Source organism: Solanum tuberosum, unplaced genomic scaffold (assembly GCF_000226075.1).
Source record: "Solanum tuberosum cultivar DM 1-3 516 R44 unplaced genomic scaffold, SolTub_3.0 scf00284, whole genome shotgun sequence".
Lineage (NCBI taxonomy): Eukaryota > Viridiplantae > Streptophyta > Magnoliopsida > Solanales > Solanaceae > Solanum > Solanum tuberosum.
This window is the reverse complement of record NW_006239212.1, coordinates 751,317-772,081: the sequence shown is the minus strand read 5'-3', so window position 1 is coordinate 772,081 and position 20,765 is coordinate 751,317. Positions and strand designations below refer to the sequence as shown.

Below are 20,765 nucleotides of genomic sequence, written 5' to 3'. Positions count from 1 at the left end.
TCAAAGTTGGCCAAAAACTCACTGATTTCCACACTTGGCCGAATTTCCAGATTCTAATTTTTTTTCCAAAAATGACTACTTCCAATTTCAAGCTTCTTCATATTCATTTTAAATTGTCGGATGTTACAATAACAAGAGTAGTATCAATACAAACCACACGTACTGGTAGACATCATCGGTCAATCCAATACCCACCGCATAATATAAGAAATCGACTAGTAGAAAACATGCAATAAAACTGTTCATTCCTCCACCTTTATATCCTCATGCCCTTTCCATTTCTGAATACTTTAAAATATACTAGTACACTTGACTTTAACCCCTTACTCGCTCAGTTCTTGATCATAGCTTAACAATTCTATCACTTAGAGGAGTTTTCGGATGTAACCACTACCAACCCGGCCAACCACTCACGACATACCCTTACTTCTTCCACATCACCACTCAACCCTTGACCCCATAGTACATCCTATCAAGGCTCGCTAACCGTTTCAATACAAATCCCCTTCCAAGGTAAGACCTAGCTACTTAACATTTATGACATAAACACCTCTCCACTTCTCAACTTTTATGAACACAAACAACCTCTCTAAAGTAATACATAGTAACACTTGGAACCTCAGTCTCCACTTACCATACCACATCCCGATTGGGCCTGACCATTCACAGTTCATTCAGTAACGACGAGATGTATAACAGTAAACACAATATAGTAACCACACATATGCAAAATGCATAATTCAATTATCATTCAGGAGCACCATACTAATTCCCAACATCCAGGACAAGTAGATATGAATGTAATAATCACCAATGGTTCTCTCATGGAACCCACACTCAAGTGTGTCGGAACGTGACACCCGATCCAATATGTATGTGTCGGAACGTGACACTCGATCCAATATATGTGTCAGAACGTGACACTCGATCCAATGTATGTGACGGAACGTGACACCCGATCCAATGTATGTGTCGGAACGTGACACCTAATCCAGTCAACACAACCACAATCGCAATCACACCCATAATGACATTACTCATAGTCATACAATCAAGTATTAAGTTCATGACATGTAGTTGTTCGTACATAATCATTCATTAGATTCAGTTCGCAACAGGTTCATGACATGTAATTATTCATACTTAGTCGCTTCACCGAGTTCGATTTATAATCTTTTATTCACATACACACATACATACAATGAAGCCACTATCTGACATATATCACATAAATAGGAAATTGAACTATCACCTACCCCTAGTTCACAGGACGGGGCTTCCCCTTACGGTACACATCTTACGTAACCACTAGGAATACAGGTACAACCATCATTTTTTCGGTGCACGAAGGCCTACGCATGAGTCCTATCATCAAATAACAATATACTATGCAGTGAACACAAATTTAAGACTACTCAATTAATAAACCTAGTCTACTTGGGCGCCAAGCAACTGCAAAGGAATTGTGGCTTCAATCATGGCTTCCGAACGACGAGACGATGGATTTTGGCCGGGAATCCTTAAGTTATCGCCAACTTTGCGCTAGAAATCTCTTCTTCCTTCCTCCCCAAGCCTAGAGCAGCCTTTTGAGGGTTTCTGGGGGTGATCCTCGCCTCTTTTTGGCACTTAGGAAAAAAGGAGAAAATAAGACCTCGCGTCATTTAAGTTTTGTCCCGATCATTCTGCTCTGGTGCTTCTTGTCCTGCTGGAGCGCTGCCGCTCTAACGACATCTATCCCGCTCTGATGGGATGATGAGGTCCAGTTCTCCCGACGTTTTGCCTTTTCTAAATAACGGCGGTTCGAATCGTTACAGTGAGTTGATGAGGAAGAACTCGAGTTATTTCTAAAGTCAATTTTGGTCAAAATAAAAGACATCATAAAAATTTCCAAATCCCGCGGATTCCAAACATTCCAATAAACCAAATTCCATAGACCTATTTCACGTCCGTTTTCCTCTATGCTGATACGCCTTTGGTGATTCTCCTTCTCATCTTCGCCTTCAATTCTATCATAATCACACAATCCCCATTCGATTTCCTTTGTATCGTAAATCCTAACCCTAAAAATTCTCCAGAAAACCCACTCGGATTTTGGGTTTTGCTTAATTTTCTATATATTAACATAATTCGTTGTTTTTGGGGGCTTTAGTATTATTGTTTGTATCGGGTTTTCAAAGCACCCTTTGAAGCCTTGATTTGGTTTTTCTTCATCTGGGGGTTGTTTCACTTTGCAAGCTGGCTATGGACTACGAACCGTATGACAGCAGTGGTTAGTGTTTTCAAGATTGCATCTATTTTTCTTTAGTTTTGTGAAATTTTTAGCTTAATTAGGGTTCAGGGTTAGTGATATTAGCGTCTACATTGTGAAATTTTGGATCTTTTTGGATCCCGCTTTTGTTAACTTGGAATTTTGAGCTGTTGGCAATTTGAGGTACTGGGTATGTTTTGTTTGAGGGTTTTCTCTTTTGCCTTTTTCTTTAGAATTATGGGGTTAAATTTTTCATGATTATGGGGGTTGGGTTCAATTTCTTGGTCTTTTTGGGTCTCCCTGAGCTATTTTGCAGTGAAGTTTAAACTGAGAATTATTGGGTTTTATTATGAAATAATGAAAATCTGCTTGCAAAGACTGTTAATTTTTTGTAGCAGAGCAAAATGTAAAGTAGAGTTGGCAGTTAATCATCCTGTATGCAGCTTTGGGACAGTCTTCAAATGCTTGTAGGTCTGCCACAAGATCTTGATACTGAATAAAAGTTTAAATCTCATTTTAGACCTATAAAAGTTGTCACTTCAGCTGCAATTTTGCTTCTAGTTTTCTACTGAAAATGGAGAATTCTTTTGTTGGATTAAAATCCACAGTGCTCCTTGGTCCTTACTCCTTGGTAACAGTTCAAGTAATGTACTTTTTTCTCATCTGTTTTTATGCCTTTGTTAATCACACAGTGCTGATATGGGTAATTGTCATACTGCGTTGTATTATACATACTCCAGGTGTTCGTTGTACTTTAATTTTCTGAGAACCTGTTGGGTGATTGCAGGAACAGATGATGATCTTCCCCCATCACATCAAAATAGGATTCCAAGAGGTGGTGGCCGCATGAATGGAAATGGGAGAGCTGCTGTAATGGCTTCTGTACCCTACCAAAGGATGTATGGTGAAACTGACATGGAGGCCCAAATTCACCAGCTTGAGCAAGAAGCATACAGTTCGGTTCTAAGAGCCTTTAAGGCTCAAGCTGATGCCATTTCCTGGGTACCTTTTGTCATACCATGAAATCTAATATGTGCATTTGCTTGATCAGGTTTAAATGACTGCTCAATGAATATATTTTATTCAGGAGAAAGAAAGTTTGATAACGGAGTTAAGAAAAGAGTTAAGATTGTCCAATGAAGAACATAGAGAACTTCTTGGTAGAGTTAATGCTGATGATGTCATCAGAAGAATAAGGTTAGCTCTCGGTCACTTTGTCCATCTTGAATTTGTTTAGCGAATCTCCGGTATTTTAGAGTTCGTCAAAGTTCTAAAGGCTAGCTTTTGATTATTGGTTTTAGGGAGTGGAGGCAATCAGGGGCTCATCAACCTGGTATGCTTGGCACTGGTCAAGCTATTCATGACCCATTACCCAGTCCTTCTGTCTCAGCTTCACGGAAGAAACAGAAGATAGCTCCACCTTTACCATCACAGTCCTTTGCTGGACCATCTCCTACTTTCCACCCACCTGCTCTGGCTGCTGCGAACCAGCCATCTTCATCTGCTGCCAAGAGAGGGCCCATGATGGGGCCTAAGGGCAAAAAAAGTAAATCTGTATGTCTGATGTTTTATGCTTTGTTCTGTGCAGTCCACCAGTGCATGGTTTAACTCTTCTCTTATTCTGAATATTTTCCTGTTGCACATCTATTCATAGGGCCAGATGATGCCTGGTGCATCTTCAATGAAAATGCAGTACCCGCCTTCCGGTCCATTTGGAAGAGGCCAACTCGATAATCGGGTTTCTGAATCTGCTAAAGCAGCATCAGTTGATTCATTGATTGGAAGGAAAGTAAGGACTAGATGGCCTGATGACAATAATTTTTATGAGGCAGTCATTACTGACTATAACAAAGCTGAGGTACACCTGATTTTATTGCTTGAAGCTTTACTTTTCTTTTTCTTTTCGTGGTTGAATGCATAAATCTTGTGATGCACATTTTCAGGGTAGACATGCTCTTGTTTATGACATGAGTACTGCAAATGAGACGTGGGAATGGGTCAATCTTTCAGAGGTAATGGATGCTATGTTCTGATGCCATGGAGCTTTGATTACCTTTTTTGCTGTCCTGCTGGAAAATTATGTTTCTTATTGGTTTATGAGGTTGGGTGTACCAAGAAAAATAGCTTTTATACTGTTCTGAACACTGCATGCTTTGTATTCCTTGGCTTGTGATGTGGCCAAGCATTCTATAAAGTATTCATTAGAAGTCTGCATTTATTATGAAACAGTTGCAAATAAATTCAAGGTATTTCTGTATAAAGTTCAGGATAATTCTAAATTTCCAATCTGAACCTTTTCCCTTGGAAAGAGGGCAAAAACCTGTGTAAGGATGACTTCACCTTATTTTTTCTTTAAGGTATAACTTCCCTGTTTTTTGATGGGCAACTATATGTGTTTTACGTGGAACCTCTTTTCCATAAATGCTTTTATAGCTATAAATTTTTGATGCATACCAAGTCCAATATTTTACAGCATGTGCCTTTAAAGATACTTTATAAATGAAGTTCACACCGTGTATTTTGGGAGATTGCTGGCCCATTATCAAGTCTTCTGGAGTATGTACTTGCAGAAAAATTCCTCCATATAACAGAATGGGAACTAGAAGGTCTAATATATCTAGGAAGAAGTGGAGAAACCAAGAACATTTTGCTTATGTCTAATATTTGACTTGTGTATGAGACTGAGTGTTCTGACATATAATATGTGGTGTATTTGATCTCAAGATGGATGACTATCAAGACTATCTGGTAGTTCAAGTCTTTAAATTAAATTTCTCTCTAAGGTGTGTCCTTAGGAAATTTCCTTTTCGTCATGCATATTTATCAGTTCAAGTCGTTATATTTGCTGCTTCTTCAATAAATAATTTTCGGAGTTACTCTAATGGAGTAGGAAAACTTTAATAAGGTATAGATGTTGGCTGAATGACTTGCTCTGTATATTGCAAGAACCTTTTCAAACTCATTATGCAGTCTGTTATTAGCATGATATCCATCTCATGTTTAGATAAGCCATAAAATACTTCTTTGGCACATGCATGGTCCAATGTGAAACGCTGGATAACCTACTCTATATATAGCTCATTATTTTATTTTTTCCTGTTATCCTTGGTTGCATCATTTGGTTATCTGTTGTCTTCTTTTAGTTTTCTTGAAAGCGTCAGACTTATATATCTCTTCTCTGACAGATTTCTCCAGAAGATATTCAGTGGGACGGTGAAGATCCAGGAATTTCTCGTCATGGAAATTATGGTGGATCAGGCCGTGGTGTGAATAGGCCTGTAGGGCGTGATAGTGGTCCAGGTGCAGGGAGGGGAAGGGGGTTGGCTAAACCTCAGTCCAGAAAAGGCTTTCCACCATCACAGAATGGAGGAAAGAAAGGATCTGATGATATCCAGTTACTTCACACAGACACACTGATTAAAGAGGTTAGTGCAGTAGTTTAATATCTATTGCGCATTTAGATGCTACACTTTCTATATTTGTTCATAAACTGGCAAATGTCATCAGGTGGAGAGGGTCTTTGGCGCCAGTCATCCTGATCCTTTGGAAGTCGAGAAGGCAAAAAAAGTGCTAAAGGTTAGAGGCATACTCACCTGTCAGTTATGCTTACTTCTAGCTCATTTGTGCCAAAGGAAATTAAGTATATTACTATGCAGGAGCATGAGCAAGCACTTCTGGAGGCCATCTCAAGGCTCGGAGAGATCTCTGATGGAGAGAGTGGTATGAATATCCCAAAACATTCGTGCATTTTCTTTTTATTTTATCATCATGATTAGTGCATTTCGATTGGAGAATTTAACTCGATGTTCCTTCTCAACTTATCAAAAAAAAAAAAAACACTCTATGATCCTTCTCAACGTCTGAGTTCCTAGTAAGTCATAAAAGTTTACTTGTTTGGCTTAGGCTTATTTCAATTTGAGGTCAAATTCAATTTATGTCTAGAAGCACAATGTTAACTCCCATGATTTAAATCCAAGGCGTTTTTGAAAAAATTATCTTTCCAAGACAGAAAATAAAAAAAAAATATAATAGCTTGGTAGACCCTCTCCAATGCTTCTTCTTTCTACTTCCCTTTTACTTTATGTAGATTTTGGAATGATCTTTTTCTTAATACCTTTAATACCATAATTTGAGCTGGACTCTTTATGTTGTTAAGATAAGTGGCCTAAATTCAATACACGGACTTATGATTCCAGACAAGCATAACTTCAAGGACTTAAAGACGAGATCATTGTTTAGGAATATCAGTGTACTTCCAAAATTAGGGGCATTGTGCCATTTCCTTTCTTTTCTGAGGAAAGGTAGCATAGATTAATACTAGCACAAAGGTTGTGTTAAAGCCATATTTACAAGTCAAAACAAATGTGTCTATTCGTTCTATCGTACAAGGAGTCTATATTATCAAGTAGAGGCTTACAGCCTCACACAGTTGTCATTTTGTTGTGACTAAAATGGATTGTCTTTTGTCTATGTTCTTGTATCCTTAGCCCTCAATACTTCTGACTTGCTGTACAGTTTCCCATTTGAATGATGTGGGACAAGTTCCCTTGCTGACAGTAATGACATAACTTATATCAAAGTACTCCTATGCTTCTAAATTGTGTCCTTGGAGTGAATGAAAGTTGAAATATCCTGCCGGACATAGTTGTGCATTTTCTCTCTATGGTACTTGATATTTTCTTGTTGTTTCCTGTCAAATTGTTTCTTTAGAAAAATAAGTTTCACGTCAAGTTGTTTTTAATCATCATAGGAAGCTTAGTATGATATCTAACATCATATCATTTCACTTCACTCCTCTAATTAGAGAAGATAAAGGGCTACATATTTTAAGAACAAATACGTACCGACATAGAAACATTAATTTTTTTCAAGTTCAAGTTACCGCCGCTTTAATATTACAAATTGACATAGAAACATATTAATTTTTTGGGATAACCGTGGTGTCCGGGTCATCTTGTTTGCACCTCGGCTAATTTCATAGGGTACATGCTACCTCCTACTAGCACAGAAATTGAGTAACTTTGTCCACTAAGACTTGGACAGATAGGAAAAGATCACCTAGTTTTGTTTGACTCCCGCTGGAATTTAAATCTAAGACCTCATGGTTTTCAACCCACTTCATTGACCCGATGAAACAAAAATGACATGGAATTGAACATCTACACAAAAGCACATAAAGGCAAGATACTAATTTACAGGAATTATATAAATGTGAAACAGTTAAAGTTGAATCCCAACGTGTTAGATGGTATTTAGTTGTGTTGAATACCATAACAGGAATTAGGTTCCAGTTGACAGTATTTATTACATAAGTGGTTTTTTGGAGAATGAGAAGTGTAAGATGGAAGAGTAGGGAGTAAAAGGTTATCTCTGTATCATGTGGAATGCATGGATGAGGATTTAATTCGTCAACTTTAATTTATCTGTTGGCTTTTCTTAGTGAAGCATGAAAGCATGCGACTGTTGTGTGTTTCCACCAAGGTTACATGGAAAATAGTCTGTAATCACTAGCAAAGTGGATCCTGGGGTCCATCAGGTATTGGAACACTTCTTACGTAATAGCCATGCAACTGATCAGGTTGTAATAAGTATACTTATAAAAGTACACTTCTAATTAATATTATAACAACAATCATTGTGTATTGGGAAAAAAGAATGAAGACTAATGTGCTTTTTATCAACTTCAATGACCTACAAGTCACCTCCTACTGATCCCCATACTTCCGTTCCATATTGATCTGTGTTTCTGCTGCAGATGAACATTTCATGCAAGCAATGAACCGGGAATGACAGGGATACCATGATTGTAACTGAGTGGTATATAGAAGCTGTGGCATGAACCACTGAAATAACAGCTAAATGGAGCAAAGAGGGCATACATGTATTCTAGATGGGTTCGCCATATGTTATGAAACACAGAATGATTTTAGGTCAGTTGTATAATGCCGTGTTGAAGGAAAACTTTTGCTAACGTTATATTATTGTATTCTAGTTTTTGTCTGCATAGTCCCTATTTGTAGTTGGATTATTGTTTCATCTAGTGGCAGTTTAGTACTCTTGTAAAATTAAACGTTAGCAAAATAACGTGTGATCATGTAAAAAAGAAGGTTTATTGTTGGCACTGGGAAATTGAACAGCTTAATTATTCTTTAGTCGTTCATTTCATTGTTGATTGGTTTATGTTGTCAACGTTGTAATAGTATTTGAAATTTTGAATAGTCTAAAGTAGTTAACTATAGAAGAACTTTTAAAGCTTGAAAGGACAGCTGAACTTTATTTGTGGTTCACTCGTTGGTTTTCAGAGAGGCTTGGATTTTTGTGGAAAACGTTTTTCAAACACTTGTGTAGTGGGGTGTCCAGGAAAAGACCAAGTCGTCTTTTTTGCAAAAAGTAACGTGTATGGTATGATAGAAAATATCCATTTATCCCTACTTATTTCAAAAATTTCTTATTTACCTATGTATTCCACATGTATTCCGTGCACAACGCTATGTATCCCGCTATGTGAAATGTATCAAACGCTATGTATCCCACGTGTATTCCGTGCACAACGCTATGTATCCCGTTATGTGGAATGTATCAAATCTAATGTATTCCGTGCACAACGCTATGTATCCCACAAACATCATTTTTAAGGGATTTTTGGTAAATAGAAAACTAGAAGGTTAAGCTCAGCCCAATGACTAGGAAATGGGTGCCCTAGAATGGAAATGATAGGGCCGATAAGAGGGAAATAGGGCTCCTATTGACTAAAGGTTGGTTCTAACCCCTTATTTTGTCTGATTCAAAAGGTGAATACCCCCCCCCCCAACTAATTGTATGAGGTGGGGTACGGTGATTGTGAAAAGCTACTTTGTATATGAGTAATTTCAAAAAAAAAAAAAAAAAAAGAAGCAAAGCCCGATATTTGACAAAAATCTTTCTATCAATAGATAGAGTGTTCGACATAGGAGATAGGATCCATTATAATTTAAATATTAACTTGATGTCACTCTTCCAATTGACAATTATACATATTGTTATGAATTTTTTGAGTAACACTATAATCTAAGTCTTAATTCACAGTAAATCTTGACCCTTCAACTTTGATAAAATCCATAAATAGATGGAGAGATGAAGGGTGGAAGGAAGTTAGAATATTAAGTCCCAATATACTTGATAGAAGAATGATGGTAAATATTCAAGTAATGAGAATAATAGGGCAGTTGAAAATGTAAAAAATAGGGCAATGACTCTGCCCTTTTGAAAAGTCATTCACATAAGCCTAATGCAATACACAGTGACATACATACCAAAGAAATGTACTATAAGGACACATATCCATATGTTTACGTACATATTCTTTGTTTGTTGGGGGTGGGGTGTTAAGTCCTATTCACCAATATTTACACAATTTGGTTACTTATAATATAATAATTATAAAGAAATTTCTATGATGAGCATTATTAATTGTAAAACTTACATAAATCTCATAGTGTTAAGAGTTAATTATATCATATTTCTATACTTTCCCAAATTACAAAACCCCCTTAAATATATAGGATCTCGGAGAAAACCTATCAATACATAGCTCATGGATTGTGAATGATACATTACTTAATGGGAGGGATGTATCCGAGAGTGGAAAGGGATAGAGATGTATCCGAGAGGTGATTTTTGTAATTTTTTAAAATGATAATTTTTTTTAAAGATTATGATAAAATAAAATGTATATTTATGTATTTTTTCCTTATTAGTGACCTAAAAAATAAAAATTAACATGTTATTATAAGTAAAAATATATAATTGTATGAAAAAATAGTTTTACATTATCAACGTGTATAACTTGAGAATTTAAGTTCGTACATTAATAAATTATCAATTTTTTACACCATTAAATAAAGTTATTTGTAAGTAATTTAATAAAGAACGTGCAAAAACACGTTAAATCGTATCGATAGTGTGAAAAATAAAAATTAACACAGCAATATACATAGCTTAAATATTTTTTGAGGTTTCTCACATGACACCTCAACGGAGAGTGATTTGCTTCCTATAAATGCCACTTGTCAAACATGGGTCTAAAAGTATATTGGGACTATTTTTGAAACATCTAAAGTGTGTCTGTCTGTTTTTGTGTGTTAGGATTAAATAAAGTACAAAACAAAAACAAGTAAAATGAATAACTAGGAATATTAAAAGTCATACTATTTTCACCTTATATAGAAATTAGAATTGGTGATTAGACAAAATATGATATAATTTTAACTAATTGGAGGACATATATTTAGATAAGAAGGTATGAATATTGAGGATTAGGATAAAACATTAGTAGGTAATCGGTATTATCGCACTGTTAGTAATATGATTTAGGTATCATGTAGTTTTTTTTTCTTTAGTGTGTATTAATAATTATTCTTCAAGCCTACAATCTGTTTTGTATATTGTTATTTTATTGTTTTTTTTTCTTTTTTATTTTCATGTGTCCGGTATATTTCTTTTGAGTCGAAGAACTATTAAAAACAATCTCTTTTTCTCGTAAAAATAAAGATAAGATCCAAATACATTTTACATTCTTTAGATTCCATTTATAAGATTACACTGAGTATCATGTTCAGGTTGTTTGTATACATTATAAAAAATTCCTAAAACAATTTTATTTTATTCACTAACAATTCAATAAAATAGACACGAAACCCGAGTAATTAAACAAGACCTGCAAATAAAGTTTGTTGTCATGTTATGACTAGACAAATCACTTGATATCTTAATTACAACCAATAAAAAAATCATGATGCATGCAAAAGTGACATAAAAATTTCAAAATAGAAAATAATTCTCCGTTTCAATTTATTTATCTTATTTTGATTTAACATGACATTTAGAAAAGTAAAACGACTTTAAAATTTTGTGATTGTAAATTAAAGATAATCAAATATACAAAATAGCATGTATGTGAACAATTAAAATTAAAGAGCTAATAAAAAGTATATTATTTTCAAATGGACTAAATGAAATAATAAGAGTAATAAATTAAAACAGATGAAATAGCAATTATTAATAGCTGGCTAATTATTAATTCTTCAGACGCTTGTTTGCAAAGTATATATAGTGCTATAAAACAAATCTTAATTATTCACTCAACTAATTCTGTCTGTTGGCTAGACTATAAATCTTAATTTTGGAAAGGGATAATATAAATGGTTTGTTAAATTAAAAAAAAAAGATCTATCAATTTGTAAACGATTTCATAAAGTAATTTTCATTGCTCTAGCAATAGTTTGATTTTAAGTTTTTGTTAAGGATTTGGGTCCTAGACGTTAACCCAAAAAAAATCATTTTGCTAACTACATTAGTTTATACTTTATACTCATCTAGAGGTTTTTGGAGTATTCCAGAAACCTAGTATACTTGATATATTTTTAACAAAAAATTAAAATTTGTGTTGTGCCATAAAACCTATTATACTTGATATATTTTTAACAAAAAAAAGAAAAAAATTGTGATGTGACATAAAACCTAGTATACTTGATATATTTTTAACAAAAAATTAAAAAAATTGTGATGTGCCATAATATCTTGTTTGGTTATATCTTATTTGGTTAAGAGACGATTCCTAAATTAAAAAAAAATAATCATTATATATAATAAAAAAAGTGGTTTCAAAGGTATTCGACAAATTATAAATTTTATAAAGATGGCAAACATTATAGCATTTAAACTGAATTTTTTTTTTTATAACCAGATACTAATTTAATTTCAAATAAGTTTCTAGGAAGTCAAATATAATTCTAAGGTTCCAAGAAAAAAGATCCTCCACTGGTACTTCCTCGGTCCCTACTTACTTGTCCAATTTTCCTTTTTTACTTATCCTTTTTTACTTGTCCATTTTGACAGATTAAGAAAGGATAAATTTTTTTTACCTATTATACCCACAATTAATTACTTTGAAAATGTAGAACTTCTTGAAAATATGAAATTTTTAATTCATAACCTTATAATTAATAGGGATAAAATGGTAAACGCACTATATTAATCATTATTTTCTTAATAAGTGTGTTAATTCAAAAATATACAAATAATTAGGAACGAAGAGAATATTAGCTATGTCACTTTCCAACAATATCTACACAAGCTTTTTGCTACTATTGAGAAATCATTATTATATATAAGTTAAAAGTTCAATACTATTATCATAAGACTATACATCATTTGATTCTTTTCTTTTTCTCCTAAAACTGAATATTCTATTGTTGAACTTCAAGTGAGAATAAGATCATAGTAGAAAATGTCTACTCTTTTATAAGAGAAATAACAAGTATATATATTGAAATAAAAATAAGAGAACACACATTATATCCTTAAATAACAAAAGAAATACAAGCGAGCCTACTTCCACTTTTTTCATCTGTTGATGCGGTCATATACTCCCCACCTACTGAAAGTTGCGGAAATGAATATATTGAGATGGAAAAAATTAAATTAGAAATGAAGATATTCAGGATAAGAGGTATATATGAGTGGCTTTAACAGAGGACAAGTTATTAAAAGTGAAAATAAAATGATTTAAGCATGTAAAGAGGAAATGCACGGATATTTCAGTGTATAGCTATGAGAAGTTGGCTATGGTGAAGGTAGGTCAAAAAAGTATTCTGAAGAGATGATTAGAAAGGACATAATACTACTTTACCTTATCGAGATCATGACCTTAAATAGGAGGTTATGATAAAGTCTGTGTACACACTACTCCCCCAAGATCAACTTGTAGAACTACATTGAATATATTGTTGTTACTCCATCTATTCTAATTTATATGACTAACTTTTTTTCCTAGTTGGTCTCAAAAAGAATTAAATATGTCTATATTTAGAGTTCGTTTGGATTGGCTTAAAAAAATAGTTTTTAAGTCAAAAAATAAAAAGTAGGGGGGCCTACTTTTGATTTTTGACTTACTTTAAGTCATTTCTGACCTGCAAAACATTTTCTAACTTATTTTAAGTCTTTTTTGACTTATTTTAAGTCTTTTTTTATATTTGTCAAACACTTGCAAAAGTCAAAAACTGACTTAAAAATAGGTTTGACCAACTTTTAATCCAATCCAAACACTCTCTTAGTAACTATTAATTTTAAAATGACAATTTTACCCTTAGGAATAGTCTGATAGAGTGTATTAGCAAAAACAATGTATGCATTAGCTATATGTATTAGTAATACTATTACCTTATCTGATACACTTTTTCGAATATTAGTTATACATTTTATTGAGTATTAAGGTATATATTATTGATACCATAAACTTCTAGATATTAATAATACAAAAAAATTTAACACTTACATTAAATTAACTAATGACAAAACTACCCTTAAAACCTTTTCAAAACATCTTTCACTATTTTCCTGCCGTAAACTGATACTAATCTCAAAACGTATGTCAAGCTCCTTCATCAAATCTAAAACGGTGCCAGCAATATATGCACAAATTGGTAAAGCTTGCCAACTTTCCTGAATATGGACGATAAGTTTGGTTGGAAAAAAAATTCTTAGCCAACATTTCTTAAAAATACTCTGAAGCAATATTAATAATTATTTAATTTATTTTTTGGGGCAAAAAGAAGAGCCAATGACGTTTTCAAAAAGAACTATGTCTTGATGTTTTAACAAAGAACTTTGTTGCAAAGGAAGTATACAAAGCAAAAAAAGATGAAGGGTATTTTATGAATAAATATATTTTAATGGAAATTATATAAGATTTGTTATATATTAAATCAAACAGTGCATATGAAATAATTAATGTAAGCATTATTAATATAGTATATTTAGCATTACTCTTGTACATTTTATCAAATTATGAGTAATTTCTTAAATAATCACTCCTATTTAGAAATTTACACTATAATATCACTTTTGTTTCTTGTAGCAAAATAATTTATACTCACACAAACATATATGACTTATTTTAAACCATAAATTTCAAAAGTCTTTTTTCTTAAAATTTCGTGTTAAATTAAACTACCTCACATAAATTAACTATTGACTTTACACACTTCTTAAGAAACTATTAATAGAAGGATAATTTTACTATACCTAATTTGAATATAATAAATACAATGTCTTGAATAATGTAATAGAAAAATAACTATAATAAATGATAAAGGTAACTTAGGATCTAAGTGTGAAATTATTCACCAAAAATAATATAGTGAACAACTATTGTTAGACGGAAGAAGTATAATTTTACTTTGTTTTTTGAGCTGGAAAAAAATAACTACAGGTATGTAATAAGTGAACAGCTCCATACAATTAAATCCTTTTTCTCTTTTCTTTCTTCCTTCTCTTTCTCCTACAACTTTAAATTACTCTTTGGTTAAAAACAATAACCAATGTTATGGGACAAATAGCATAAAACTAATTGAGAAAAAGAAAATTCACTGTAACAAGGAAAAGGTACAAACACCAATAACATGCTACAGAAGCAAAAGATGTGAACTAATTCTAACATGTAATATTCCCAAAATCAAAACCTGACACTAAAAATAAAAGATGTGAAATATACACGGCAAAATAAGACTAAACTCCTCCTAATTAACATCACTACTTAAACTTGATTCATCATAATTTTACCTCCTTGACCGTTTCTTTGGCCGTTTCGTAGAATCATCTTTTTCACTATTTTCCCTTCCACGTTTTTCCTGCACAACTACTTCTCTACCACCTCCACCTCTCTTTGGTGGGCGACCTACGCTCCTTTTCGATGGACTACCTTCATCCTTGCTAGCACCACTTCGCCTCACTGGAGCTTCTCTCCGTTCATCAACTTTTTTCTTTTGCTGATCTCTTTTGTTACCTTTAACAACAACATCATCCTCTGGAGGATTATTCTTCAACGCTTCCACCAACGTTCCTTTAGTAGGAGAATTCTTCTTTATCCTCTTCAAAAAGTCCGCTGCAGCTCCTCGTTTTTTACTTTCTTCTTTCTTCTTCTCCGGTTTCGCCTCTTCCTTTTTGTCCCCGCTGCTATTGCTTTGCTTAGCATTCGTGTTTTGGTTGCTGTTGGATTGTGAAGCATTATTATTATTATTATTATTAGTCGAACGGCCTTTGCTGCTCCTCCTCATACTTCTTACCCCAGTCACTGGCTTTTCTTTCACCCCAAGCTTGATTGAACTCTCTTCTTCATTTGAAGAAGATTTTATCGCAGGTGGCTTTGGGTTCAGAGGAGGTTTACTATCAGCTGGTTTTTCTGGCTTGTTATTACCAGAAGAAGCTGCTGCTTTTGCTGAAATGGAGCTCCTCTTGCGACAGACTACTATAGGAACGGTAGACTTGTGTTTTGCAAGCAAAGAATCGGATCTCTCCAATTCGGGCTTGGGTTGGATCTTTAATGGTGATACATCCTTCAACTGGGTTCTGGTCTTTTTTAATTCTTCCATTACAATGCCACGGAGTTCGTTCGCTGCACTTGACTCTGAGGATGACTTAGCGAAGTAGACGATGGCATTGTTGAAGATGAGTAGGAGGTCCAAGTATAATTTGGATGGGCAAGAGCAATAGGATCCGTCATCAATCCGGGCTTGAACCGTTTCAAGATCCATGTGTTGTCGGATCATACTCTTGTACTTGTCCGTTTTCTGCATGAAAAAGTCAAAACGATCAGCTTACAACTTTAATTTATTTTTTTAATAAAAAAAAAAAAAGCAGAATTGGAATTAATGAAAGATGATAGCGTAGGTGTGGCAAAAATTCCATTCGTTGGAGAGGAAGAGAAGGGAAATACCAACGATTTAAAGTAGTTTTTTTTCTATATATACCTCCCAAAGCTACGCCGAAGGAAGTGGGGTAGGGTTGACCTAAATAACGCGCTCGTTAGTAAGTAGTATTTCATCTCTTGGAAAAAATAGGATAAGAACAAAACAATGTCTTTCACCCTCCTAATGCACGCCGCATGGTTTTCCCAACACAAATCATAATAAAAATGTCTAAAATATCCTCCATCTTAGCAAGCACAGGGAGGCCTCTTCAAAAATCATTATTACTTTTCAATATTGACTTGACACATTCTAAAAAAAATAAAAATAAGATAGAATTTTACTATACCACCATTTAAATACAAAAACTTCAATACTTAGGGAAGGACATTCAAAAATAACTAAAGTTAAAACAAAGATTAAATTGAAAATTCTCTTGAATTTTTAAAAGTGGTGGACAAATTATGGACATAGAGAATACTATCAACTTCTAGCTTAATTCCAAAGAACTTTTTGAAATCTAAGGATAACATTATTAATTGACTTGTTTCACGATATTTTGTTTACTAGAAGTCACACTGGTTTCAGTAATGTGTGGGTAAATTCCATTTTTTCATGAACATGTAAAACTATTAAACTTGAACTATGTGATCTCAATATTGCAATTAAACATAATATTTGTAAGACATCAAAGTTATACAATACAAAATAAATAGATCTGAAAAGAAAAACATTCAAACTTATGGTACATCAGGGTGTGAAAATCAATTCCGGACCACATCTCACGTAAATTAACCGTGGTTAGAATAGGAAATAGGTAATTTATATATACATCCATTATGCTTAGAACTATTTTCATAAAAGAAAAAAAAATGGGCATGTCAAAACGTTAAACCACAAATAAAGAAGCAAGAACAAATAATGAAAAGAATAGAGATTTGGTTTTATAATTTACTACAGTATTATTATTTTCTATTCAAAATATAAGTTGGTAGGATATCATTTCCAAGGGAACAAAAGTATAAGAGTATGTATTGGGCTTCTGAATATCATTTTAAAGGCCCCTTATAATATTCGTGGGCTGACCCACGGTATTCACCTGATCCATAAAAGTGATTTTTTTCTTATTTTTTAAAGATTAAGTTCTAGTGGCTCCAACGCACTGCGGCAAAGATGCATACTAGGCATCCTCGTTAGTGGGTCCCATTTTCCGTCCAAATTCATCAATTTCCCTCATTTGTTCGGGAGTTTTGGTTGGGACCTATTATCACCCTATCCTAAATTACCTCACACTTCTCAATTTACTCTTAATTTTTTTTAAAAAAAAAAAAAAATATGTTACAACAATTATAACATAGTAATTTATTCGTGTCAAGTCAATTGATATAACATAAATTGAAATAAGTTAATTGGTAAATATTAAATTGAGAAATTTTGTTTAGAACTCACACAAGTGATGAGCGAGGCTTATTTTTGTTTTACAAATTAATAGATCCAAATTTATATTTTGAGTCCACAAACTTTGAATTCACAAATTTGTGAAACAAAAAAAAGTCTCACATTAATGTGATCATGTGAGACATAAAATAAAAAAATTCCAAACTGGTAAAACTTATAAATCTGCCAAATGACAAGTTTTATTTAGGTAGCCCATTTAAAAACAAAATAATATTTCCTCTTTTGCATGGGAGCAGTTAGATCAATTAGAAAACTCCTATTTTCTTTCATTTTAGTAGGAATAATCAACAAATTTTCCCCGACTGTCACATGTATAGAATTCATATGAGAAACGAGTCCAATTATTGATTTATTTATTTTTTTTACTTGTAACGAAATATAAATCTAAACATGAAAGTGGTAAATAATAATTTTATGAAAAGAATAAATTTTAGGCAACAAACTCATGTACACGTCATATATTGAAGCCACTAACCCGTTTTGTTTTATCCACTTTTCTCTTTTACCTACAAAAATACTATACTGTATATATTTTTTCATTTTCATTTTTCATCAATTTTTGCATGTAATTTTTTAAAATAAACGAATCTCACCCGTTGATATTTGTTGGTAAATATTTACTACCCATTTTGTTAATCGAGTTTTGTAATTTTTTTAAGTGGTCCAAACGACCAAAAATTGATCAGCAAATAGTTGTAGGCCAACCAATTTGAAAATGCGATGTAGAGAAGCATTACCTGGCTGTCTAGCCGGCGCTTGAATACAGAGCCGCGCTTATGCGACCTGATAATATCTAAAAACTCAATTAACGGCTCTGATTTCGCCGCACCATCCCCTTTAATTCCAACGGCTGGAGAACCCATCTCTGCCGCATCTCCGCCGCTTCTACCTCCATCGCCACCGCGCTGCCGCTTTCTCTTCGTTAAAGTCGCCGTGCTTTGCACGTCACTGTTTTCCTTAGTCTCTTCCTTAGACCCGCTCACTGTATCACGTAAATCGCCTGAGTCGCGACGGGCTTTCTTTTCCTCCTGTCTATCTGAACTGCTATCGTTATACGAGTCCTCTTCACTGACCGGTTTAACCTCCTGAACCGGTTTGTCTTCACCGATCTCGACCGGTTCCGGTTCATTTTTAACACCGGTTTCTCTGTTCTCCGTCGAATTAGACTCGTTAAACGACCGGTTTTCGCGGTCTGACTCCTCGCTCGAAACGGGCTTTCCGGTGGAATCCTCCGGCTTAACATCAGCACCGCTGTTTTTGTCGTTTTGCGATCTCTCTTCCTTCACATCCTCCAGATCTGGTTTCTGGCCATCGTCTAAACTCTGCTCCTTCAAACTCTGTTCTCTCTCTTCCTCCATCTTTTTCACTTTCAACTCCAACGACCTGTTCATATCACATCACAGATCAAAATCTCTCAGATCCAATTACTGAATTTTTTTCCACGTAAAAAAAAATTCACATACAACCGAAAAAATCAAAATTTTAAAAAAAAATCAAAAAAAAAAGGGAAACTGAGAGATTTTACTGGATCGAAAGATCGTAGCGTTGAACCTCTTGTTGAAGCTCAGCAACCCGTAGTTGTCTCAACTCCTCAATCCAAGGAATCGTTACATCTCCATTTCCATCTACATCCTGTTCTATGATTTTTTCATCATAACTATTGTTATAGCTATTCATGAAGCGGCGGCGGAGGTCCCTGTATTTCTCCTTACAAATTTGAGCGGTCAATAAAGCAGGTAACGATATACGGTTTTGGAGTTCCATGGCTACAGATTCCCAGTCCTTTAGCCCATGCCTTTTCACAGCAAACGCTAACAAAAGTTCTTCCCATGTACTCCATATCGTCTTCTTCGTCGTCGTTGTAGCTGCTGCTGAGTCTTTTTCCATTCTATTTTCCTTTACACATAGACGCACACACATATATATAACATAACATATGAAAAAATGGGAGTTATAAATTATAATTACAGGTAATTAAGCCTAGGGTTTGATTAGGTATTTTATGCTCTCTTTTTTTTTGTTAGGTTTTTAGTTTTCGTCTTCTTCGTGTAGATTAATTTAGATACCCGTCTTTAATTTTATCTTTTTAGTGTGTCTTTGAGTTTTTTGTGTTGTTGGGTTTTTGAATGGGTTGACGAATTGAGGCATTTGGGCATTTATAGGTGTAGTAAGCCATGGGCCTGATCTGAAGCAAGCGATTTGATCTAATCAATTGACGGTTTTGCCCTTTCATTTTAGATGAATTCCTTATTTGACCCTTCCTTCAAATTGTATCCGAAGCGGGTAGCACGTGCGAGTTGCGGAATTGGTTTTACTACTTTCGCGCTTTATTTATCGTTTGGATAAATTTTAATAGTAATAAAATAATTCTTAAATCTTTTATTGACAAGGAACAATAATTTATTTTGTCCTATTTTTCTTTTCAATTTATTGTTTCTTTCGTTCTTTAACAATTCTTTAATTATAATTTTTCATATGCATGTAACATGTTTAAGATTTAACGTTTTTTTACTTTACTCCCTCTATTTCATATTAATTGAATTTGTGAGATAATGCACACTTATTAAGAAAAATATTTAAGGACATAATTCAAATCATAGTTTATGTTATTGTCCTTTATGAAATCATAAATGTAACTTTGTATTAGTGCAATTTATCTCTTATAAATACTTTGTTCCATATTAACTGAATTTGTGAGGCATTACACACTTATTAAGTATATATAATTTTTCATATAGTGCAATTTATCTTCTAAAAAATATCAAACATCATTAAAGGAAAGGGCGAGTATGGAAAAAAAAACAATCATTCATCTTGAACTTTGAACAATTCAATTATTTTGAACAATGAAAAAAGAAAATCAAAAATTCAGTTAATATTGAATAAACAGAGTATCAAACTTCTATAAAAGAAAGAGCAAATATGGAGAAAAAAAATTAAACACTCCTCTTGAACTTTGAATAATTATTTTAAACTTTGTATCAAATCAAAATAGAATAAATAAATTAATCTTTGTGCTTTAATTGGACTACATCCCCAATTTTAAAGACCATACTCATCACTTCTAACCTTGGACTGCTGTATTTATGTTGGAATTTATTTCAAGAAAATTGGCAAAAAGTGTTTTTGCATATAATATGGGTGAACTCGTCATAATAAAATTATATAAACTTCCAACGAAAATTCTTATATTAATCGATGGACAATATAATATAAATATAAAATAAAATAATTATGTTCTGTCTCTTTCGGTATATAAAGGAGAACTAAGCTCCAACATCAACGCTAAAGGCATGAGTTAGGTATATTATCAAAACGAGTAGCTAACATAATTA

At 33.6% G+C, this 20,765-nt stretch overlaps 2 protein-coding genes across 2 annotated transcripts; one reads left to right on the top strand and one right to left on the bottom strand.

The window, feature by feature from the left end:
• Positions 1-1,889: 1,889 nt before the first annotated feature.
• On the top strand, positions 1,890-8,408 carry LOC102600733 (protein EMSY-LIKE 3-like). Its single transcript, XM_006359106.2, has 10 exons — positions 1,890-2,269; positions 3,036-3,250; positions 3,336-3,445; positions 3,550-3,802; positions 3,903-4,106; positions 4,192-4,260; positions 5,434-5,673; positions 5,756-5,824; positions 5,905-5,968; positions 8,004-8,408. The coding sequence occupies exons 1-10, from the start codon at positions 2,242-2,244 to the stop codon at positions 8,036-8,038; spliced, it is 1,287 nt and encodes a 428-aa protein (XP_006359168.1). The 5' UTR covers positions 1,890-2,241; the 3' UTR covers positions 8,039-8,408.
• A 6,228-nt stretch (positions 8,409-14,636) lies between these two features.
• On the bottom strand, positions 14,637-19,713 carry LOC102600407 (ankyrin repeat, bromo and BTB domain-containing protein DDB_G0293800). The gene is made up of 3 exons (XM_006359105.2): positions 18,956-19,713; positions 18,168-18,813; positions 14,637-15,855 (listed from the first exon to the last, which is right to left on the bottom strand). Exons 1-3 carry the CDS (start codon positions 19,348-19,350, stop codon positions 14,845-14,847), a joined length of 2,052 nt encoding a protein of 683 aa, XP_006359167.1. The 5' UTR covers positions 19,351-19,713; the 3' UTR covers positions 14,637-14,844.
• Between the last annotated feature and the right edge of the window lie 1,052 nt (positions 19,714-20,765).